Source organism: Lepisosteus platostomus, chromosome 24 (assembly GCF_059453375.1).
Source record: "Lepisosteus platostomus isolate fLepPlt1 chromosome 24, fLepPlt1.hap1, whole genome shotgun sequence".
Taxonomy (NCBI): Eukaryota; Metazoa; Chordata; class Actinopteri; order Semionotiformes; family Lepisosteidae; genus Lepisosteus; species Lepisosteus platostomus.
The window spans coordinates 5053989-5079405 of NC_142634.1; the positions used below are offsets into that span (position 1 = coordinate 5053989).

The 25417-nt window shown below is 46.7% G+C and overlaps 1 protein-coding gene and 1 long non-coding RNA gene across 3 annotated transcripts in view; both read right to left on the reverse strand.

Annotated features, from left to right (window-relative positions):
- LOC148641414 (transmembrane protein 132C) overlaps positions 1–8112 on the reverse strand; it is a 192704-nt gene extending 184592 nt beyond the window's left edge. Inside the window, exon 1 of the mRNA XM_088617766.1 lies at positions 7431–8112. Coding sequence (XP_088473892.1) covers positions 7431–7515 — 85 coding nt within the window. The 5' untranslated portion in view covers positions 7516–8112. The remainder of the gene's footprint in view (positions 1–7430) is intronic.
- A 944-nt stretch (positions 8113–9056) lies between these two features.
- LOC148641415 (uncharacterized) lies at positions 9057–14717 on the reverse strand. Of its 2 annotated transcripts, XR_015929844.1 has the most exons (3): positions 13713–14717; positions 12357–12541; positions 9057–10775 (listed from the first exon to the last, which is right to left on the reverse strand). It is a non-coding gene; the product is annotated as an uncharacterized LOC148641415 (long non-coding RNA). The 2 variants fall into 2 exon arrangements; XR_015929845.1 differs by lacking the exon at positions 12357–12541.
- Between the last annotated feature and the right edge of the window lie 10700 nt (positions 14718–25417).

The following is a 25417-nucleotide window of genomic DNA, read 5'->3' on the forward strand; positions in this document are numbered from 1 at the left end:
AAGGGATTTTGATAACGATCACCTTGGGTGGCTTTTTGAAAGTGCCCTGTGCTTAATAGTTCAACGCCGCAAAGCTGACCTTGTTTCGGTCCAAGAATCAGAGGATTTTGTCTCTAATGTTTTTTTTTTTGCGACGAGCAAATTACATCGCCAGGTCTGCGTGCGGCGTCATAAATTAACGACCAAATACAGCCGACAGTAAAACGCGTCCCTTTAACAGCTCAGGTGCTAAAATAAATGTCAGCGATACACCAACACAGTGGTTCAGGCAGACATCTAGAAACCGCTATTTGGTTTTATTATTGAAGACAAGGGGCTGAATAAAAAGGATTTATTGTCTTGAACCCAAATGAATAACAACCGCAATGTAACAATTTCAGCTACTTTGCACAAAATGAGTCTCGGAGGTCCAGTCTGATTTCTGAAATAGCCCTGCGCGTCTTGCCAGAGCCATGACATTGATCCTGCAGAGCTGCAGTGAATGGTGTCTTTTCACTCGACATAGGGGAATAGGCCTACTGTCAAGACCCAAAAAGTTAAAAACGTGCATTTTACAGAGCTTTCCACGGGTTTGAATAACATTCTTCATTTTTACCAACTTCTTAAAACCCACTAATAAAAATAATGGGGTCTCGAAATGTGCATATTGTCTTTCTGCTCCTATTTATAACAACTTGTCAGAAGAAAACAGCTACGCAGTGCTGCAGCAAGACCATAAACAAAAGATTAGTCTTACTTAGAAAATGCACTTAAAATAGGATTTTTGCTGGATAAACTTTTCTTCACCGACCCCAGAGAATACCTGCTTTGCCAGTTTCGATTTTTTAAAATCTAACTTGTTTAAGGGGAAAAGGGAAATAAAACATACATATGGCATAATACTCATCCCATCTTGAATCTTATTTTTACAACAAGGCTGGGAAGGGGCTGAGACAATGTTCATTTGCACTTTACTCATCAGGACCTACTAATTGGGTCAAAAGAAGTTAAAAAGAAGCCACTGCACTCTGTCGGGAACACAGCGACTTTCAGGAAGAGATTCTTACACTGGAATAAAACCAGACAACAAATATGTTTGCTTTACAAAACTGCACAAGTCAGTAAATGTGTTGGCCATATTTAGAGCAACCAGAAGTTCTTCCTGGCCTTTATATCCATTGGAGAGTGCTGACTGTTTCTGTCCGAGTCACTTACTTTGGCGAAGGCTGTTTTTTTTTTGACACACGGATTTTTGTTTTCACCCTCTTGTGTTTGTTTCCTAAGAATTCTTGACAGTATTGAGCCCCCCCCCCCCGGTTTGGTGTCAGACAACTGTACTCTCCCTTATCTCTCCCATTCGCTGGGTGTTACACACAAACAGGACATCAATATTTCATTGTGTGACTCAAGCAGGCGTGGCGCAAAGCCGTGTGGCCCGTTTCTCTCCTCGGGGCCTGGGAGAGCTGGAATTTCGCTGGAGAAATCAGACAAGACCACCTTCTGTCAGTGCAGGAACGGAGAGCGTCTGGAAACTCTCCAGAACAAGGGCAAAGCTACACACTGGCATCTGAAAGACCCCCCGGCCAGCCCCCTGTGACAAGCACACCGAAGAACTGTGCTGGACTGTTCCGCTACTTTTTTTACACAAAGAGATGTGGGAGCATGGAACAAGCTACCCAGCCATGCTGTTAAAGCCAATGGACTGAATACTTTCAGGACACAGCAAGATGAGGCACTCTGATCAATTAGTTACCAACTACCAAAAAGACTAGATGCTTTGTATACGTTCTTATGTTCTTCTGAACTGTACAGGAGACTGAAACAAGGGCTAACCAAGCACTGCAAATTCCCAGTGAGATTTTGCATGCTCCTTTAATAATTAATTGTCAACTAATGAAGTAGAATAATACTGCTTACACTTATATAGTGCTTTTCTGGACACTCCACTCAAAGCGCTTCACCCCCACCAGTGTGCAGCTCACCTGGATGATGTGCCAGTCCCCTCTCTCACACACACCAGCTCTCAGTGGGGAGGAGAGCAGAGTGATGAAGCCAGTTCAGAGATGGGGATTATTAGGAGGCCATGATTGGTAAAGGCCAGGGGGAATCTGACCAGGACAACGAAATATCTTACGGACATGCGGTTATATGCATCTGAAGTGACCGGCGTTGCTGTTCGCAGAAGAACAGGCAGACAGGTAAGCCTGTCACAAACTGGTAACATCTGCTTTCACACAAAATGTGAATGAAAGTGCCACATTGATTTAATGATTTATTCCTTTTTTTCATTCAATTTGTTTAGGTAACCTGATTAAACAATAAGTCCTTTACTAATAGCCACCCGTTTAGCGCCTCTTTCTTATCCTGTTAACACCGTTAACGATCAGAAAATCTGTAGGAATTTAACACCGCGTTTCCAGTGGACGAATAATACAAGATAAACAAATCGAGAGGAGAAAAAAAAAGATGTTCTTTTAAAGGGAACTTCAAAGAAAACATCGATTGTACTTCTTTCGCTTGCACTTAATAAGGAAACAATTTGAGAAACTCGCGACCGGATAATATCCGTCTGCGCTTTCCAGCGTCGATAACAGGATCTCGCTTCCAGAATGGGGGAGAAAAGGTCAGGCGAAGTAACTATATAATCATCTCCATCGGTTCTCCCAGATCATTATCTCAATTAGGCTGATGGTAATGATCACATTAACTTGTGCACGTAGCCGGAGAAAAGACGGGCCAGGAGTATAGTCTCCCTGATTGGGGTTACCTTAACTTGATTACCTGAAAAAGGAGTTACAATCTTCTTAAAGGCTTCAAGCAAATCGATACGAAGCGTCTCTCCGACGCAAACACGCCCGGAGAATGGAATTGAGACATGTAAACGGAATCTGAAAAAAATGCCTCGTTTTGTGTCATAAATTCACGCGCAGTTGGGTCATTACTTTCATTTTGGGCTCATTATCGAGAGAAAAGCAGCCTCTAACAGCTGCTAATACCCTCTCCGAGGAGTGCTACGGTTTTAATAACCTGTTAACTCCTCTCTCATCTCCTTTTAGGGCCACAAAAAAAAAAGACGCAGTGATCCAGTCGCCCACAAAAACAAAGCCAGTCTCACCTCTCTGAACGTAGACAGAAGTATTTTGCATCAATTTGTCCTACTTTCATGGCGACATACGCATTCCTCTTGCAAAACACATATATAAACACCTAAACATTGTTGTTTTTTTTAAATGGGAGTGCAGGAGGGCACCAGCCTCCAAAAACGTTGAGTCTATCGTGAAAGGATTCGGCCCATTCTTAAACTGGTTTCCCACAATGTGTTAAACCTGTATAGCTGGCGGTAGACATTCGATTCAATATGCAGCTATGGAGAACATTATACAGCTATTTTCGTAATGTAAACGCAACGTGTACGGTGAGACTGCAGGAGATGAGGTGGGGTGGGTATTCCGTTTGCTTTTCACGTCTTCCACGGGTGGCGGCGGCTGGCACAGGGGGGTAATTGATTACCAGTCATCACCAGGTAATGAAAGAACAAGGCTGCGTGTTGTCAAGCCGAACCTTCAACCGCGGAACGCAGCAAAGCGCGGGACTCCAACAGCGTCGGGGTATAATTTAAAAAAAAACTATAACACTCCCCAGAGCAAACAACGATACCCTCAAAGTTGTATAAATGAACTCGGCTCACAATGAAACGAGCTTCATAAATGATAAATGAGGACAAGGCGATCACAGTTCAATTGGATATTGGATATTTATTTATTTCACAGCCAGGCTCCCTCATAACGTATCATAAGAGATTTTCGATGCGGCTCGGTTAGGCATAACGTTACAGCGCCGGTAGGATTTTCAAGAATAAATAATAAATAGGGGGTTCGTTAACGGTTCACTGTTGGCCTCGCTATGAAGACAGAGTGGTCCCGGGGCGTCCGAGTCCAACAGCGGTTCGGTTCGGCCCTTTGGAACACGGACAGCCAGAACTCGCGTCTGCTCCCCCGCACACACCCACTTTAAAGAAGGGTCCCCCTTTTTAGCATATCTAAAAAAAAACACTATCCTTTAGGGCGAGTCGCAGTTAAACCCTGGGAAAAGCAGAAATCTCAGCCCAGACCTCCCTTCGGTATTAAATCTCCCCCACAACAGCCAGAGTCGTGAACACCTTTCCCGCCCCTCTATAATTCTGTAATTACTCCGCGTGATAAAGGAAAAGCTTCGGATAACTCGTGGAGCGAGCAGGTCGCCCAAGGCCTCGGTAGACAGAAAACCTTTCCAAGGCTAATATAAATCGACGCGTGAAGAGATGTGTAGGAATTTGAGCTGCCCGGTTCATGTGGACCTCTGAGAGGGCAGGGCCGCGGGGTGAGACCACCGCGAACCCAGCCGGCCGCCCGGCGCACAGAGCCGTGAAGGGCCTGTTCGATTGGTTAATTAATTAATTAGTCCTTCTTTCTTCCAGAAACTTCGAAGACTGTTTTTTTTTTCCTGCTTTGTACAAGGACGAAAAGCATTCTGGCGCATAGAGCCCCCTCAACTCGCCTGAGCACTTCTAAAGGGAAAGGGAGAAATCTTAAATGATCTTGAAGCGCTTAAACCGCAACACGAAGCAGAAACCCTTCTGCTTCTGCAACACACCCAGGCAGAGAGGGTTAGGGAACATCGTGTTTATTTCTCTGATCTGGAGATTAGGAGCATTAAAAGTCCGTTTTCTACTTGAGTATCTCTTGCGTTCCCCGTGTTAATACATTAACGAGGACCATATATATATTAAATCTTTCACGTTTCACAGATGGGCCGTACAGGTTTTCTATAAACACAGAAACACGGTCCCCGCAGGGGTAGAAGTTTGTTACATCCCAGACGGAAACAGCCACAAGGGAAGAAAAAAAAAAACTTTTGACGCGCATTAATTATTTAAGCCTATATTACAAACGCTGACGCTGAACGAGTGCACATTTTACCCGCCCTGATTTCTTGTACACGGTTCGATAGAAACTTTGATTTTGTTCATAGTGGATTTTTAGCTCCTGAGAATTACAAAGCCCTCTGCAACATGATAACACAAGTACAACCGTTTCAAGAATAACCGCGGAGGCCGTGACTAACCTAGGCGGGACACCCTCAGTGAACGGGCGTTAAAAATAAACCGATTGCGGTGAAGAAACAGGATTCTCCCTCTGGCCCTTCCCTGCTTCATCATACTACTGACCACCAGACTGCTCTTTCGCAGTCCCTCCGTGTCGTCTCCACTCAGCGGTCAGAGCTCCTGACTCGCTGTGCCCGGCGGAATCACGGGCTCGTCCGAACTCCCGATCAAGACGACAGCTTTCGCGTTTTGCTCTGCGTCACAAAATGGTCACTGTGAATGACTTGTGTGGCCTTAACGCTCTAAGTAACTTAAAGGGAATATTGCATGGTCTGCACCCCGAGGAAAAACCAACAGCAGTTAATGCAATCGCTGTGCACAGGGATGACAGGCAATTCAGACGCCTTCAGCTCGTCAAAGGAAAAAGAGCAGCAAGCACAGTTCACGTTCAGACACTAGCTGTAATTACGTTTTAATTCGCCTGCTTTAAATTAATTCTTTGAAGCAGGTGCAGAAAGGACCTGCTTCAAAGCAGGTATAAAAACGTTCAAACCATATAAAAACGTCCAACTACCGCCTTTATTTGGTCTAATCGCGCCCGCTTGAGATTAATAGGCAATAAAGCGCAAGTGTTTAAACTAGCATTAACGATCAACACGTCCCAGTTACTTGCGTCCCGCGTTAGTAACAGGTGTCCTCGGCCTCTGGACCAGCATTTGCCTTTGTAAAGAGGAGCTGACTGTTTCCCAGTTAGAGCGTTTAGCTGTTCACCCCAGCACTCTCAGGGCCGGGCATGTCCGCCTCAAAAAAAAATAGATTTAGTGCTCGTCTTTATCCCCTCTTGTTGCTTCACGCTATCAAATTAATTTTTACACGCATAGAAAGACAAACAGGGCTGTGCTGGCAAAACCGCTTCTGAATCAAACACCGATCCCAGTAGCACACTGATGGCAGATACCAGGCAGCTCCAAGGCCTCCGGTTACATGCCTTTTGAAGCCGCGTTTTCGAATCACGCTGTCTCATTCTGTTCGGCAGAACTGCACCTGGCGCAGCATTCTGCCTGGCTAGTTGCTGGCGCACTGAGAATTTTCACCTCGATGATCGGCGCGGAGAACTTCACCACGGGCGCCAGTATTAATAAAGAAAACTTGCGGCGCAGGGTTTAGATGCAGAACAACGATCCGATCTACAACACGCACCTTTCGCGAATTAAGGAGTGATTAACCCCACTTGATAAAAGCCACACTAGAAGATTCCAGTAATGTGTTGTATAAGGAAATTCCTGATCGCCTTGGATTTTTCGCTCTGAAGCTGATGAGCGGAGATGACGAGCGGAATGTCGCTCTTTGCGGGTTCATTTCTGTCGTTCTCAAAACCGCACACTTTCCAAATAAGATTCGGGGAAGCCCAGCTCTCCAAGCGCTCCCGATACAGACCCAATTATCCATGCTAGAACTCCGATTTGGAGGCAGCTCTCAGAACTCAAAGGTTACCCATTTTCTGAGCAAAACAATTTTTGTAGCCTGCGCTCAGGAACCTATATGAGAACAGGACAATTTCATCAAAAATTCACTATTTCCTTTCTGCTCTGCGTTACACGCGAGGCAGCTCAAAGTGCTTCGCGTTTCACTATCTTAAGGATAGACCGATTCCTTTCCTATGTAACTTTATTTGCGTTAACCGTATCCGTCCCTTTGAAAATATGTTTCTCCTTGTCCAGAATCTAAATGGACTGGTTTCCCAGCACGCTGTACATCAACAAGTTTTCTAAACGAATACCGTGCCAAACAAATACTTCATGAAAATTATCTTCTTGGGCTGGTGCTTGATGTTGTGATGGTTCGGGGCATTTATAAAATGTTAAATCTACGCCCCCTCTCTGTCGCGGCTTTTGCACCTGTAGGTTTGCCTGAAATAACAATATAAAACCCTTTTAAGCCTTGAATTAACCTGAACGTGCCGTTTCCCTCTGAATAGTTGTGAAGTGGGAGTCACGTTGTAACTGAATGTTACATCCTGCGGCTCATTCTACCCAGAACATTCGCTCATCCGCTTATAGATAAAAAGTGTATATCTGAACCTTGAAGGATATAAAAGCTACAGTCAAATACCAGCCCCAATGTTACACGCACAACAAAGCGCGGATGAGCATGTTTGAATAGACAAAACAATGACAGAACCGCTTTTCTGTGGGAAAAGGCTATCAAGAAATACGGGCGATAGAGGCAAAGTAAAACGGCGTATTAAAGGCATTTATTTTATATGAATGGCGGGGAGCGCTATTTTTAAGGCAAGTTTATTAAGAGATTAGCCAAGTTTGCAGCAACAAGTTCTTATCGAGTGATCCGGTGGCGATCGCTCTCTTACCTCTCCAAAACGAAGTCAAGAAAATCATTTTCAACACGGGGCAAGTCTGCAGCATACTCCCTTTTTCAACCCGTAACCTTTTCATCTCAAGCCTGGGAAGGGTTAGATTCGAGCAGCGAAGAGCGGGCGGATTTCAGCTACTGGGGAAAACGCGATTCGAGAGCCATAATCCAACTGGGGAAACGGAATTCTGCGCCGAACGCTCTCTCCTTTATCTGTGCTACGGCGCGATCAATTTGGCTCGGAGGGTCGTCGGAAAATCCCCCGTTTTGTTTTGATTTTTTAAAGTCCAGCATTCCGCGTTGTATTCCCAAATCGGCGGAAGAGTCGACAGCGCCGAAGCATTTCCGTGCGGAGAGGCTCCGAGCTCCGACTGGCAAATCACCCCGACTCCGCTCCTTCCAGGAAAGTTTAAAGAGGGAGTGCGGGGGGTCTGTTTTCGTTTCCGCCGAACACCTAACCAGATCACTCCATCCGTCCCGTCTGCGCCAGCCGTTCAGCCCCCTCCCCTGGGGCGACGACACAAGGTGACTCTGATTTCCTTGCACAAGGCGAGAATCCCCCACCCCCCCAAAATCGCATGACGGCTGCTTTCTCCGGACTCCTGTCCCTCGTTTTATCTGTCAGATCTAAGCTGAAACTTAGGCATGGACTTTTCCGATCCGGAGGAGGGGGGGGACGGGACGTGTGTGTGTGTGTGTTTTTGAGGAGGAGGGGGGGGGGTTATTTATTGGTTGGGAGACGGACTGAAATTGACAGCACAGAAGCCCCAATGACGATGTCCCTGAGGCGGAGTTGATACGGAAGTGTCCAACCAACATCTGAGGAGGGAGGGGTGCCTATAGAAAACGCCCGGCCGGCGAGCAAGAAAGCACAAGCCGAGGAGGAGAATTAGCAGGTGGGGTCCGGCGCTGTGCGCAGTCGATGCGGAGCTCTGCCGGGCCGCCCGGTCTTCTGCCATCTCCCCCCCGTGAAAAGGGAGAGCCGTGGCGGCGCATCGCTCGGGCAGAGGTCGCACACGGCTCCGTTTGGATCTCCTGCGAACCTGAACGGGCTCCGTAAGCGAGATGCTAACCGGACGACCGTAGCTACCTTCTAGTCGGCGGTGTGATGAGACTGGGATTGCCATTTCAAAATTAAAATAAAAACTCTGTAAGGTGTACCCTCTTGTTTTTCGTCTTGGCGAGATCTCCACCAGGGCGGTGCAGTAAGGGTTTGTATCCTTAATGTCACTAGCGAAGTCCCGAGTGACACTTGCGAGGCGGTCTGATCGAGCAGGTTTAATAAAAAACGTCTCGACCTTCAGAAAGAACGTCGCTGGCATTTGTCAGGACGGCAAACCCACCCTGGACGCTTATTTTGTTTTATCTCTGGGCGATAAGAACAACTTTATTCCTGTATAGTTTCATATGTGTGTACCGTGATGCCGTGTCCTTCTCGGTGCCCATACGAATAGAACCACACATCTTTATTTGTCAGAGCTTTTCAGACGCCTCCAGGTGCTGAACACCACATATTCTTAATTTTATCTGAAAAAAAACACGAAAAGGAACCCAGTTTCTGAGTCTGCAAGTCCCAGTGTTTAGCTATTTATGAAACAGAGGCTTTCAGAAAGAACAATGGGACTTCTTTTTCTCCTTTTATTTAGAATATATTGGACATGTCGTTTTTATTATTCTCTAACCACATAAAAACCCGAGAAAGCACTTGTGGGCATATTAAATTGTAAACCATTCAATCTTAAATCTCTCTGGAATTTAGACCGATAAGTGGAACAACTTCACATTTGCTGGTCGGGTGCAGCTGCGAGTTGATGGGTCCTGCACTTGCACGGAGGAGCCACAGCGACCCCTTGTGGTAATTGCAAGAACAGGCCCGACACCCCTATTTAGAGCTACGAAGCGCTTGAAACGGGTGATTATCGTAGCCCGCGTTCAAGTAAATCAAAGTCATACAGCAGACAAAATCCACACCAGGTTCTTACGTAGCAACCGAATATATGACCTCACAAGGTTTTAATTATCTTAAGCGGTTTCAACTCCTGTTAGTGACTGGAAAAACAAGTGCTCCTAAAGACAGTCAGTTTCAGTTTCCCAGACAGGAGTGCGGCCTCCGAGTCAAGCAAACCGAAGACGGCGCAGAGAAGAGGAGCTGACACTGACACTGACACTGACGAAGCCTGCAGCTTAGGTTCGACTGGTAGCACTGTCTGAAATCCCCACGGCTCCCTGCTACAGAACTGGATTAAAAAGTGCAAGTAGGGAGCTGCAGCAGTATGCTTAGGCTGCAAAGGAAGAGGTAAAGGTTTATTCCCTGCTGCAAAGAGAAAAGAGACACGTTTCGGCTGTGGAGCCTTCTTCAGGTGACTCCTACAAAAAGGCTCCACAGCTGAAATGTTGTGTCTCTTTTCTTTTCAGCAGGGAAGAGACCCTTACCTGTTGCTCTGGATAGAAAGTACCCCTGGTTCACTATTTAGAAGGCGATCCAAGTGGTGAGCTTCCCGACTCAAAGCCCTTAATGCCTGCCTGTTGGCACTGGTTAATTGCACAGCGCCCAGCCGTGACGCATCATGAAAGGCGCTATATGAAATAAAGATTGCCAGTATTATTGAGGTGCATTAATTCTTGTTGCGTCCGCCGGCTGTGCGTCAGCCTTGGGACTGTTCTCCACCGGATGGCCAGCTCTGCGGAGGAAAGCAGCAGGCCTGTCCAGTTCAAAGCCCCTGGTTTATCCAGGTACTGTACCCGCTGATTCTGCAGGCCGTGCACTCCAGGCGAGTTTAACAGTCGGGGCTTCGGGCTGCGGCTCTGGCCGGGGTACAGATCGCCAGCCCCCGAGGGCAGCAATCCAGCAGGTCTGTCTCCAGCTCTCGCACCTGAGACCGCTGGGAAAAGGCCTTGCTCTGGTGCAGTTCAGCCAAGAATGAGGTCACGCAGGTGGTGAAGGGCTTCACAGAACCTGGGGCCTCTTGCAGACTCCTGCGTTAGGGCTGGGTTAGAAGGGTTGTTAGCACCGGGCTTGAGGTTGAGTGAAGTTAGTATGTGCAGCTGTGCCCCTGATGGGGTTCAAATCCGGCTCTTCCGAACTTCTCAACCCCCGGAGCCAAACAGCGCCATTCCCAGCCCTCGGAGAACTGGAGGGGAATTGTTCTCCAGGTTCCATAGCCAAGCCAGCTGAGGCCTGCTGTGCTCCTGGAGCCTTCGAGGTTCCCAGAGGGACTTTGGTTTGGAAGGATCCTGAAAATATCACAGAGGAGATCAGCAGGTGCCCTCTGCATCATTCCTTAGGCCTGCAGTGGATTGTTCTGTGCTTCTGCTCGGCGCCTCATTTGGTTCTAATAGAGTCCTGTGATGCAAAAAAAAAACAATGCAGATAAAATCCGAGCTGTTTTTATGGAATCTTCAGCTCCAAGAGGGACATTGTGGATATAGCTATCATTTAGGAGGATTTTGCTGGTCTACAGAGATCTGCATGGAGTACTGACATACAGAAGACATGATGGATGGATGGATTAATACCCTCATTCATTTATTTCCTTTTATTTAAATTATAATGGTAGCATGCTCAAAGGGGTTGGGCAGCCAGTTGACCTTGGACCCCTAGAGGTTTTTATTTCCCCTTACAGAGGAGTTTTTGGTTCCTCTCCTCCGTTGTCTTCTGGTCTTTTCTGTGCTGTGTTCACAACATGTATGGTCACTTGCTTTGTTAAGGGCCCTGGGGCAACCTTGTTGTGAAAGGCGCTATATAAAAATGAAATGAATTGAATAATCGTGCACCAAAAAAAAAAGATGACAACCAGCTAGCTGTGTAACTGTATTTATATTCCCCTCCCGGTCAATGCCACCCATGGCTGCGTACTGTATTTACACAGCATCGTGAGCAAGACAAACCCGAAACAGCTGGTTCACCCTCCTGTTAGAAATATATTTCAGGTGTCAGTCTCTCCCCTTGGGTCAGGTCAGGTGGAATCTGCAGACACTTAGACGGGCCGGCGCTCTTGTTTCTGCCACATTTCTAACAGCGAGGAACAAATTCGGAGCCGTATTCGAAGGTGGCAGATCAAAGATCTAAACGGGTGGGTGGCAGGCCTGTCATGAGAGGAAAGACTCCTCCGTCACGCGTAAGAATAAGCAGGGCTTTCCTTTTTCAGCCACCTGCCAGGCAGTCTCTGAAAGCCAGGCTCGGGCTCCTTCGGCTGGCCCTCCCCTGCCTCTCTGTGTGCGGTCACCAGCCGGCTCTTTGATGGACAGATTCGCCACAGTGGGGGCGGCTCACACCGCCTCACAAATCTCACATCGAACACCGCGGCGGGCTGGGGGTCAGGCTGTGTGCTGCTAGTCGGGTATTAGTCTCCTGCAAGCTCGTCTCTGTTTGCGGAGATGTCTGGAATGATTGTGCTTCCAGGCTGGTTCCTGCTGCCTGTTTGACACCAGCCCTGCCACCGTAGCACACACTCCCTGCGACGGGTAAACACTGATTCTATTAACACTCCTCGAGCGGCTCTCTGCCGCCCAGGAGGTTTTAGCATCGGTTCCCCGTCAGTACTGGAACGGGTGCTCAGGGTCAACGGAGGGGTCAGAGGTCAGGGGATCGCTTTCTGAAGTGCCACAGAGAAAGCTTAGGTCTTGATTATGAGCACTATCCGAAACATCCACCGATGGATGGAAACCTTTTTTGAAAAAAAAAACAACTTCCTAATATTTGATCTCAGGTCCGAGTTCCACACATATCCTAAACCGGAAGTCTCAATCACCCTGGGAGCTTACTGGCTTCAGCCCCATTTCCGACCCGAGCTCCCACCTACTTAGTGGACCTAATTAAACTGTGCCATTGCAATACCTCTAAACAGGATCTGAAACGTTCTTCTAGATCACCGCCTTTAGCTAAGTGAATGTTTCGAGTAAGCATGAAGAAAGTCTTATATACTGTGTGTGGAATCAACTAAGAAGGATAGCTTAGCTGACAAAAATCCAGAAGACACCAGGCCCTCCAGGAGCAGAGAATCCAGCACTAAACCTCCGTCTGATGATCAAGGGTGACAGGGGGGTCCAGGTCTTCAGCAGATGAGGATCCAGCCTCCTCTCAATGTTCCCCAGGAAGTGGATGAAGACCTGGAAACGAGGAATTCTGATGGATGGAGCCAACAGCTGATCGAGCGAAGTCACCGGGTGAGGACCTGTGGGACTTCGGACAATCGCCACCAATTGAGGAAGCTCCTGCCTGAGCTGCCAGACTGGGAAGCTCAAGGGTTCAGCGATTCCATGGAATTCAAAAAGTAAACCAGATTTTTTTAGCTGTTAGGGGAGGCAGGGAATTTCAATTAGGCATTTACTATGCCCCTTTCCGAGTAAGAAAACGGCTCAAAATAGACGCTCCACTGTGTGCACAAGCGACAGCTGTTTAAGACAATTGTTTACAGGGCACAGAAGGAGAATTACTTCAGCCCACTTCTCTTTGCATTCTTCTCTCTCAGCTTTGTTCTAATAATTACCAGATTCTCCATTGTTGTGCACATAGATTTAATGATGCCACAAAACTAGAGATCAATTAGACTCTGAAGCCATTGTTAAGGGTTTCTGCTCGGCAGATTCAATTTACTGTCGAGTATAAATCAACTGAGACTAGTGGGGCTAATTTAAGCCATTTGATGTCAATTTGGCCTTGACCCGAGCCTTTCTAATCACTACCTCTTTTCGGAGTGTTTTACATGCAAACAACATTTCGCTGCAAAGGACCATAACTCTTCCATTTCCAATAGGAGTGTTAAAGATTTCCATATTGCTCATGTCCAATGCAGTCTGGTTACAGGGCCCTTCAGATGAAATAATAGCCCTTTGTAGTATAAATTATCAAAGCGGCCCTCGATTGAAAAGTCCTCTCCGGGTAGCTGTGCGCACACGGAGTTTGGCAGTGCCCTCTCAGAAACATCATCAAAACCCAGTTAAAAACAAGTGAAGAGCAGCCGTGCAAACGCACCCTGTAGAGTAAATTAGAGAGGGCTCCTTCAGTTTGGAGAAAATGTAGCACACAAAACCGAGCAGGCTGTAAAATTGATTCCCCTCCCCGTTTCTAATCTTCAATTGGCCAGCATTGAGAGATTTGTCACCTTAAGTATTTTTCCACAAAGGGAAATCAATTTCGAATGGTTTTGTTCTTGATGAACTGCGATACTGCGCGAGGATTGTTGTGATCAACGCGTGTTCAGCCCAACTTTTAGACACGTGTGGGGGGAAACCAGATTTTCTGGGGGGCTCGTGTGATTTTCCTATGTGCATTTCTTACCCTTCCCGTTGTGTTTCCAAGCATCCGCGCACCGAGAAGCTTTTCTGCAGGGTGAGGATTTAACACGGCGATGAAAACGGCCCTCCGTTTCGAGCGCTTGCGTTTCGTCACGGGCTTTATGAGGGTGGAAAGGTTGCGTTCTGTTTTCAGTTTTTTTTCCCCCTCATATGAGTTTTTCAAAACTCAGAACAAACGCATACACGCACAACGGGGAAAGGCGGAAAGCTGCAAATTAATAAAACATTTGGTTACAGGGCCACGATCCGGTGGGGGAACCCAGCTCCTTTGAATTATTAAGAGACGATCTTTCGTTTTCTGCGCTCCATGCTGCGTCTGTCCTCCTCCCCGGAGCGCAGGGAATCTGCAGTCGCCAGCTGTCTCTGCCTCCTTTATTTGCTCAAACCTGAGCAGCCAGGCTTGTGGCTAATCTCTCCCCGTCTCCCATGGTGCCTAGCCCCGCCAGCTCTGAGGCAGCGCTCGGTGTTGGGTTTCCGACACAAAGAGTTGGCTGACTCTTTGTGTGTTGTTCACTTTCACACACTTTTGTTTGCCTGCTTGTTTGAAATTTTAAAAAAAGGTGGTTTAAAACAAATCTGAAAGGGTGATTCCATGTCATAATTGAAATGCAGAAGGTCGATCCTGCTCTCCTTTAAATCTCCTGGAAGGATCAGGACTCGACTGTTGTGTTTTATACCGGCCGTCTCGTTCTCAAGATACACTCGAGATAAATTAATCACGGGCTCACGAGGAAAATCTGCTATATATACATACTGTATATCAGCAATGTCTGTGCTCTGAATCTCTTGAATCCAATTCACCTTCAGTCGGCAAATTAAACAATTAAACTTCAATAACAGATTAGTAATTAGTTAATAGTGGCCAACAGAAGAGTTTACGTTTGTTTCAACCCCTGCAAGATCAATACTACGGAAACATATTAGCGCTAATAAGCTTAGGTACGAAATCTCAATTCAGATATCAACTCCCGTCTCTCATTATTTTTCGCTATTTGTCCTTCTCGCTAATTGTTCCAGCAAAGCAGTTCTCAGGTCCGATTGAGAGAGGAAATAATGGTTCGTAGCTTTCAATTAGAATTTTGCAGAGTTGTTTTCCCGCAGTGAAACACGAGAAAGCTCCTTCACTGTTTTTAAAAGGCGAATTTTGGTGTTAAGTGGCCAAAGCACAAAGTCCATTATAATATTGCGACATTCTGGAGCCAGCTTTGCTGTGAAAGAAAAAAAAAACTCGGTTTTAGGAAGGCTTCATTAATAATCACCCAGGATTAATTTTCATAGATTCTACTGCAGAAAAAGGCCCTGTCCATACAACTCCTGTAATGGATGTCTCAGATCCCTGTGGATGTCGCTGAGAAGGAGTCAAAAAATAAAGATTGAATTATTCCTGCACCTCACTCCATCCTCCTTCCAGGAATACGAAATAGTTTGACCTTTTCAGTATAATTGGTAGCAAGCCAAATGTGAAGCAAAAGTTCTCTGTTCTGCCAAATCTGAGCTCCGTACATTAAACCGCTGAGATTTCAAACGGTCACTGCAGATGCAGTAGTTATTTTTAGTACCAGCGCAAGCAGTGGACATTTTTATATCATTGTTGTTGTTAGGTGGTGTAAAAAAAGAATGAATTGCAGTCTTTTACTTGATCGTAGGAATTCAGTTAGCAAATTGAACCGCAATAAGGACTATTGTTATAGTAGTTCAAAGGGGTATGGCTCTGCATAGTTTATATACACTTTTCTCTACACCATCACACTCCCCCACCCCCCTCTTTGAGGTACTTTCTCAAGAAACTCAAGGACTCAGAGAGCAATTAAAACATTCCTTCCTTATCAGGGAGTTTGGTACAGAAGATGGGAGTTTAGTGTAGAGAGGGAGAAGCATTTGTGCTCGAGCCAGCCTGAAAGTTAGAGTTTAGCATGTGAATTCAGCACGAGTTCACAGCTCCTACCACTATATGGGTACAGAGTAACATACAGATTCTGCTAGCAGACTCCATCATGAGGAAGTGATAATACAGAACACATTTAAATATGATATCTTCCTACAATGATGAGATAAGAATGGGCAACCTATTCGACAATTTGAAAGACAGGTCTTTTGAAGATATTTACTGGCTTCAGCAAAAGCTCAGTTAAATATCCTCTTTAAAGAGCCCTGTTTCAGGACTCTGGACAGGGAAAGAGTCGTAAGGCCTCTCTATACGGGCAGCCCTCTCGCTCACTGAGCACAACACCACGTGTGACAACTCACAGCCTGACCACTGCTTGCCACCAGCAATTTCTCTCAGCGACGAGCAGCACATGAGTATAGGAAACCAGGAACGTCCTTTGAGTTCACTTATGAAAGGGGAACTGCAGGCCCAATTTCTCACACCTGTTATTAAGTCTCGGTAACAGAATAAATCCATTGCCGGTATAGAAAACAAAAACACGATTTTTGAATTGAGCACAAAATCACAAACTCCGTGAAAGTACTGCAAGTCGCCAGGTTGCAAAGCCCTGATCTTGCCACGGGCGAGAGCGAGAGTTCACGAGAATTGTGATGTGAAGCGGCCCTTCCTGCTCACTAGTCACTGTAATGACTGATGTACTGTGACGTATGAGCAAATATGTACAGGTTGTGCAGCGGATATTTCACTGCAAAAAAGTTCCGATGTGATCTGCATGCAGTTAACAAAGAAGTAGTGTTTGCTGGCAAAACCGTCTTGAAATCAAGAGCAATATTTTTATGGGATTAAAGGAGCTGTGTTCCCCAGCCTGCTTGTTTACAGTGTAACAGGGCCTCTTCACCTAACCAGTGCAGAACATAGCACTGTGCATATCTGTAAATTTAGTCTGTTTTGTGATGAAAATTGGAAGTTTTATAAGTTACTGTGTGCATTTAACTGTTATTGTGGTTTGAAATGCACTCATCTAACCCCGAAATATGAAAATAGCTCCCCTTTAAATATACACTATTGTCAATCAACAGCTGGACCAAGTCAAGGCTTGACTGATTGCGTTTCCTGTGCTCTTTGGGATAAAAAATGAAAAGGGAAGAGGACTGAGTGAGAGGATGTATCTTATCCACACATATCCTAAATGTTTCATATCCTGCTGCACGGCAGCGGTGGGTGCTGTTCTAGATGCAGAGCACTTTGGGGATCGTGTGGGATGAAAGGCGCTATACACAGGCCAGCAGCATTTTCCGAAGAGCAAACGGAACAGCTGGGATGTTCTGCCTTCAGACAAGGCTGGGGTTTGGTGTTTGTAGGCCCTCTGCACTTTCACTCAGAGAGGTGAGTGCCAATTGAATGACATCAATTGACATGATGGCCTTTAAACTGTTCTAATGCTAAACCACGTGACTGAAGGAGCGAGTCGAGCGACCATCACTCAGATACTTCTAGTTTCTAGAACAGCCACTAGACGGCGAATGATTATTGATTTGCAGCTCCTAGAGTCGATCGCAAACCTGTCATTTCAGCTCGTTTTTCGTCAGTCACTAGTGTTTCCCTCCTTCGTAGGCCCTAAAACGCTCGTAGGCCCTCGGCACTGTGCCTGCAGGGACTAATGGGAAACCCGACACTGCCCTCAGAAAAGGAAGACCACCGAGCCATTTCCCCTGCCTTTCCCCGAAGAGGGACCCCCTGCTGTCTGCTTCTCCTCCGACCTCAGTCGACACACCTCTCCCCCTGGCTGATCTTTACTTCTGTTTTCCAAACACCATCAAATAGTAACACATTTCTCATATACCAGCCCTCCCAGGCAGGCAATTTCAAACAAACATCCAATTTACAACTAAATTACCCAGGGGACCGCATGACCACATCGCCCGCATGAAGATGAGGATAATTCATTATGCTATATACAAATATTAATTTTTATCTTGTTCTGCCAAATGAGGGGACTTAATTATGATGATTTGCATATGATTTTAGGTTTCCCTTAAGACCTGAAAGCATTTGGGCATTGCGTCGACTGAGCATGTTACACAGTGATTTACATTTTTACCCATTTGCGTTTCTGTGATGAATAATAAAGCACAACAAACGGAGGTAATTGGTTCAGCGTGGGGAACGCGGGCCGTCAGCGAGCGAGCTGGAAGCTCCTGAATCAGCTGTCATGGGGGGTGTCGTACGCAGAGCTGGCCAGAATCCACGAGGGGTGCGTGTTTGTCAACTGCTGATGCGATGGAGTAGGGCTGGCTTGACTTTCAAGGAAAAGCCTAGTTTCCGAATACCCTCTCCCCCCCAAAAAAAACCCTAACCTTTTCCACAGATCGACCTCTTTTCTATTTTATTTCCCTGGTTCCTGGCGGCCTTTAAGGGCAGTCCAATTTATCTTCGCGTGCAAATGCATCCGTGCTGCAGCGTGAGGAGTTGGTGGGTGGCAGCAGGTCCAGCGTGCGGCAGAGTGATATGACTGTGCCCTGTCACAGGGCAGGAGACAGCAGGAGGCAGGACCCTGTGTGTGGCTAACTCCGGTGGAGTCAAGTCAGGAGCTAGATTGAGTTCTAAAACAGTGTGGTACCAAATGAAAGACGAAGGCGTGGTCTTAAACTAAAGCGAGGAGTCAAACCCAGTAGGATTCCGAATCAATGAAGAACCAAAAACGAGAGGCAAAGTCGTGGTCAAAAGATAAGATCAGATCACTTTATTAGCCCTATACAATTTCTTGCATTAGGAATGTGTCTTTTCACAGACCCCAGCTTGCTCTCCATGAGACACACAGACAGGGAGAGAAGCTGGGGGTCAGAGCGCAGGGTCAGCCATTTATACGGCGCCCCTGGAGCAGATGCTGGGGTTAAGGGCCTTGCTCAGGGGTCCAACGGAGTAGGATTTGAACCGGCAACCTTCCGGTCAGAGCCACCGCTCCGCCCCAACAAGGATAGCGTGGAGTCGGTAGCCAAAAAGTAATAGTAGACGATAGGAGAGACTAGTAACCAGTTTCAGAGCTCAGGGAGGAGACCTCAATAGTGAGCGAGGATAGAAGAGGAGAGTGAGGGTTTAGGTGTTAATTGATGCGTGGGTGTTCAGAGAGACTGGAATTCGTGGAAATGCGGGAGAGCTTGCATGCTTGCGCGCGGTTCCTGACAGTACCCCTTGGCTCCCTTGGGCAAAAACAGGAAATAAAACTGAAAACAAAGAACGCACTTAGAACCAGTACATACTACAGAATGTTTTGGTTCCTGAGCAAAAAAAGTGAACTGCATACTTACTGCAGGCCAGCAGCAGCAAGACAAACACACGGTATCAGGAAATGTGGTCCAGAAGAAAGCACTCAGGATATAATTGAACTTTTTTCTCCTCGGCCTTGGCCAAGTGCATCTGTGCTTCTGGAACCTAGGCCCCACTATGAAATCAACGCAGACAAGACGGAGCACGTGTTTCCTATGATAAAAGAACACGTTTCTGTCCCAATCAATATTTGCAATCCTGCCAGTATTTCACTGGGCGATTCTCTGTGACTAACACGTACTGGCCATTCTTACTTTGAGCGTCTGCGGCTCTCGGCCATGCTGTTATTTTAATTACCCTTGACTTCGGTTTCGGCTTGTGCTCCTCTGGGCTGTGATTTGATATTCAGTGGGACTTGCGCACAGCAGCAAGGTTCAATAGCAGTCGGTGCTGCTGCTTCTCAGTCGTCAAGGGAATTTGTCAGAGATGTAGGATTGCACCTCTCCTTCACAAGTTTCATTGTCTAGTTCCTCACATATTTGTTTCATCTTGCATGTGCTTGGTTTTTATGGCAGCATGAATACAAATCGCGTGTCCTCAAGTGGCTTTTAGAAGTTTCTTACAAAGCAATGTAAGGCAGGAGAGCTGGAGACGTGCACAGTGGCAGCAAAGCTCTCTCGGAGTGCGAGACAGGCATGGGTGCTCAGCAAAGGCACTGATCCAATTTCCACGGCTCACATTAAAAAGGGGTTTTCAGTTTGCCTCTGTGGGTCATTCTTTAAAGACAGCCACATTTTAATCTTTCCAGCGACGCATCTGTGTAGAAAACAGGCCTGCTGCAAATTGCCATTGATTACGCTAAATTATAATTACAGTGCTGTCATTAAAATGAAAGTTTCAAGCCCTTTGTGAGCCAGATGAGGTGACTGCTGGGCTGAAATGAAAAGATGTCTCCAGTAATGAAATAGATTATAATGAATGTGCGATTCTTAAAAGGCATCTGGAAATACTCTTGGCATAATTGTTCTTTCGCCATTGAAGTGATGTTTATGAAAATCCAGAACTCCAAACACTTTGTTCTTTTCTCTTAACCCAAATCATACGGCGGGGATCACAAAGGTGAGACACGGGAGACATTTTAAATGACGCTCTAGAGAAAGAGCAGAAATCGAAACTTTTTTTTCTTACTTGGATACCTGCTGCGGATCAAGTTCCAGCAACGGTTTAATCATATTCCAAATTTGAAACAAGATCATCTCTGTCTGGAATATTTATTTTTTTCCAACTGATGCCGAAGACTAATGCTGAACAGGTACAAGGTGCACAATCGCCATTTATAAAACACGAAGAGAACTCTGAGCTCTTGCAGAAGTCTTTTGTGATCTACAAAGAATCCCTGGTTTTTAATATCAGTGTAAGTTCTAAATAATGGTTATTTAAGAAACATGAAACGGAAACAGATTACTATGCACACTTCAATTCACAAGGAATAGTATCGCCTAGGAGAAAATGTGTTTAGGAACGATTTCTGAGGAGTCGGGTATCTCTGGCTGAAGAAACTTGGCTGAGGGTCAACCAACAGGCCGAAGGGCAGGAGAGAGAAGGGCAAGTGATCAAGGGGCAGCTGCACAGGAGGTGATGGGCCGGAGGAGGGAAGCAACCGAGAGGGAGAGGCTCATTGTAGAATCGATAGTTCTGCAGGAAGTGATGTCATAGCCGATCGCTAGCTAGAGTTGCTAGGAGGTGAGGCAGGCCTTGGTTGCTATCATGCTGTCACAATCGTAACCCCTCCTCTTAAGGGCGCTCCAGCCCTTCCTTGTTAGTTTCATCTCCCGTACCTGCTCCCTGTTCCGGCCCCTTTTCAGTTCCCCCTTAAAAGCCAGACGCTGACGCTAATCCGGGCTCTGCACTGGTTCCCGCATCATGCGAGCCCGGGACCTGGATGCGCCTGGCTCTGTTAAGGTCTTAGCTTCTGTTCTTGTTCCCGTTCCCCCTGACGGTTACGACCTAGTTCCCATTTTTAAATTGTGTGTCTCGGATGGATCGCCTGGCCTTGGACTTTTGCCCTGTTTTTGGATTTCCCGTTCATCTCATCCCTGGATCGTTTGCCTCGGTCCCACCAGCACTCCATGGACATGCCCCCCTGTCTTCATCCCCGTATGACTTTTTCCCTCTTGTTTTCTCACTCAACCCTGGATCGTGTCGTCTGCATAGGGTCTGGAAAGAACTCTCCCTGACACATGCGAGTTGGGGAACTTGGGTTAAAAACTCCATTTAATCTGGTCTTTTTGTGAATGACAGGCCAAAATCAATTGTTAATATAATGCTCGCAGAGCTTTAATATCTCGAGCGCTGCTCATACATGCAGCAGGCGATATTGCAGCGTCTGTGATCTCGTACTATGGTGTCTTTGCTGTTTATTGCACCAGGGGGGTGAGTTCCAGTTATTCTGCAAATAAACTGTATTTGTTAACATTTAGGAGCAGACTCCTTTGAGACTGCAAGCTTTTCTAGCATCGTGTTTTTTTTCATAAAAAAAAAACATATAAAAGGTTTCCAATTGTTACTAATTTAAGGGATGAGAAAAAAAATTATCTGGAGGGCCATAGCCAGAAAATGTTTAAAAGATCAAAGGATTCCAGGTTGAGGCAACATGACAAGCAGAACGCAGGCTTTTGTTGTGCTCAAATTAAAAAGAGCAAGCGATAGCACAACACACTTCTAAGAACAGAGGTCCTTTTTGTTAGCATTTCTCCCTCTCAGCAGCAAAGCAACTTCACAATTAATCTCTTGCTCCGGCCCCTGTGATGCCTTGGGTTTAAAATACCTTTAAAATACCACTGCTTGTGCGTGTACACTGGTGGCTAATTATAACAGTGCATGTTTTTTATACCATATTTGTGAGGCTGTGCATGCCTTTTACACAGCTGGGCTTCCAATTACAGTCAAAGACTCCATCAGGCACAGCATTATCATTAGATCTTAACACACATCAGTTTCCTTAATGTCCAGCAAAGCGCACCTGACCACAGAGAAGGACCTGATGCCTCTCAACAGCAAGTATCTCGGGGAGAAAGCTTTGCCCTCCTCCTCTGAAACACAAGGAAAAGGACATTTTTCAGGCAGCTAGGAAAAGAGTTTCCGAGAATGTCACATGACATACGCACACACAGATACACACACGCGAACGCAAGCAAAGGCAGGAATTAATCATCAAGATCTCTTGGAACTATTCCACGCTCAGATAATGAGTTCTTAAACCCACAGATGTCTATCAGAGAGCAGGATGACACCCACAAGAAGACTGCTGTCACGAAGCTCAAGTGGGAATTTGTTTATGCCAGAAACTCGGAGAGTGTTCAGAAAACGCTTTTCTGACCTACTACTGGACCTGAGAGCAGGTCGGGGGCTTACGAGTTTTGACAAGATAACCAAACAGAAAACCAAGTTGCACAAGAAGCTACCCGCCCAGCTATGCTGCTGAAGCCTGATTTTTTTCACGGAACAGCTGGATGAGATCCTGGGAATGATCAGCTTCAGTGCTAACTACCAAACTGGGCAGATGGGCCCACTGGCCTTGTCTTGTGTGTGAACGTTCTTATTTAGAATTCACTGTCAGCAGGTGGGCCGACATTTTGGTTAAATCCAGGTGTACGCTTCATGGAAAGACAATAAATATCCCTCCTTTCTGCTCAGTTTTCCAATGCACTGCGTCTGGCAAGGCCCACACTTTCAAACCCTCACATATGTTTTGGAAACGAGTTTTTCCCAAGGAATTCCCAAGGTTCTATCACGCAGGCACGTATTAGCTTGGTGGACAAACCCTCCAGGGATTTGCCATGATTTCACTGGGCTTCACAGGACATTATTCTGCTCCCATCAGTACAATTGCTCGGAAGTCATCTGCTGAATGAGCGGTCTCCTATTTGGCTATTAATAAAATGCCTAAACAAATAAGACTTCTTATCTGCCGAAAAATCAATATCCTCTTTTGGACGGAGGGGTGGTTTTTGGTATTGCTAGGATCTAAAGGGGAAAAATCAAGCTAATTAAAAATCCAAGAAAAGCAGCAGCAGGAGACAATAATGTGTGACAACACACGGCGTGATGTCAGCCATCTGTCCCCGAAACACCAGCCTGGCTCCCAGCAGCGACGTGTCTCCACTACTTTCTGGGCCACGCAGGGTTGTGGCCATGTCGCCCCAGAAGCCTGGAAATAGATATTGATTTTTACACACCTCAGTGTCGCCTGCACTAACAGCTCAGGGGGAAACATCCCGTTGGGACACGGGGAGAACGGAGGACGCAGGATTGAGGGAAAATGCGACAGGCCGTCTTCCGTTGCTCGGATGTCAGAGAGGGGGAGACCTCTTGATCCCACAGCTCCCTAAACTTCAACTTAGTGGAACTTTTTTCCCACGGGGAACGCCACTTGTGTGGCTGGGTACATTAAAAAACACATCCTGCAAACATAGATGCAAATAATGCACTCCTCATACATACAACATGAAAACAGATCACACGATATTTAAAAAAAACAGGGTCAGCAGTCCAGTTTTTTAATATATATGATGTTACCCAATAATATCAACATTATAAAAAATTGGTGAAAAGAGGGAAGGAGATCAGGAGAGCAGCCATATCACCCTGCAACTCACAGCTGGCAGCCCACTGAAGCTAAGCAGGTCAGTACCTGGATCGGAGACCTCCTGGGAAAAACTAAGGTTGCTGCTGGAAGAGGTGTTAGTGGGGCCAGCAGGGGGCGCTCACCCTGTCGGCCACGTGGGTCCTAATGCCCCAGTATAGTGACGGGGACACTATACTGTGAACAGGTGCCGTCCTTCGGATGAGACGTAAAACCGAGGTCCTGACTCTCTGTGGTCATTAAAATCCCAGGGCGTTTCTCGAAAAGAGTAGGGGTGTAACCCTGGCGTCCTGGCCAAATTTCCCATTGGACCTTACCAATCATGGCCTCCTGATAATCCCCATCTATGAATTGGCTTCATTACACTCTGCTCTCCTCCCCACTAATAGCTGATGTGTGGTGAGCGTTCTGGCGCACTATGGCTGCCGTCGCATCATCCAGGTGGGGCTGCACATTGGTGGTGGTGGAGGGGATCCCCATTACCTGTAAAGCGCTTTGAGTGGAGTGTCCAGAAAAGCGCTATATAAGTGTAAGCAATTATTAATTATTATTATTATATCTCCATAAACCTACTCATCTCCTTTTTTTACGGTGGAGAACACAGGGAAACCCTTAGAATTCGACAGCCTAACAGATGCAAATGGAGAGACCCCCCACTTAGCTTTCACGGGGAGGGTCTGTATCCTGCATCCAGCTGGAAAACGAACACGCTGACGACAGAGGGGGCGAGGTGGATCAGGGACAGCGTCACTGCCCGTTAGAGTGAAAAGGAGCACCCAGTCTGCCCCCCTCGTTAGTTTCATAAAGTTAGTGGAGGAAGACCTACAATGGCAGAGTGAGTGTGTGTCCCACGTTAAGTCAAGACATTTTAGAAGCGTAATGGGGTTCGTTAGTTCTTCAGTGTTCTTCAGTGGCCAAAGAAAAAAGAACTTGCCTTCCTCCAACGAGGAGCTTCTGGCACGGACAGCGAGAGATCCAGATTATCCAGAAAATAATTCCCTTTTTGTTCCATTTCAGGGTTTTCCTCCTGGACTCCCGAGGCAGAGACTGAGCAGTTAGGAACCTCCTGTCATGAGAGGAAGCCTGTTCCTGCCTTCTGTCCGTTTCCCAGGTCTGGGTCACAGCAACTGTGTGCGGAGCAGGGAGGACCGGACATTTTTCCTGCACAGACGATTCCAGCTCCTCCTGAGGGATTCTCATGTGCTCCAAGAGGTACAGCCCCTTCTGAATACACTGGGTCGGTTTGAGGGTCTCCCTGGAGTGGGGGGGCGTTCCGTGTCCCCTGGAGCCCGGTCTCCTGATAGGGTCTCCCCCTGCTGACCAGATCGGAGACGGGGCTCCCGATGGAAAGCGTCCGACGATCTCGTGATGGATCGATAACCAGACTGCAAGACATTGGACTGGAACACGGATCCTGGCGCTGGGCATCAATGGCAATGTCAGGGCCACCAGCTGGCCAGGCCCAGCCCAAAACTGCTCTATAGAGTCTCCGTGTGGGCTCGGTACCCATGAGGTCACGTGTTTGGGTCAGGTGCTGAACTGATACTACAACGAGAGGGACAGATCTCAACAGGTTGGACGCTGAGGCAACCTTGAGCTCAAACCGAAGGCGAAAACTGTTGTGAAAAGGTCCTACAGCTGTTTCTGGTGTTTTAAAACCTACTGTTCACTAGGAATAACAACACCCAAGATTTAAGTGTACTGTAAAGATTCTGGAGTGTTTAGTGGGAAATTGGGCTGAACCCGCTTGGCTGAAGGCCGAGCTACTGGCCAGAGGACAAGGACACCCTGGGGCCCCCGTGAGTGAGGAGAGACCCAGGGGCAGCTGCAGAGGGGGAGATGGGTCTAGAGGTGAGGTGCAGAAGACGTACATGTATACAAGGGACAG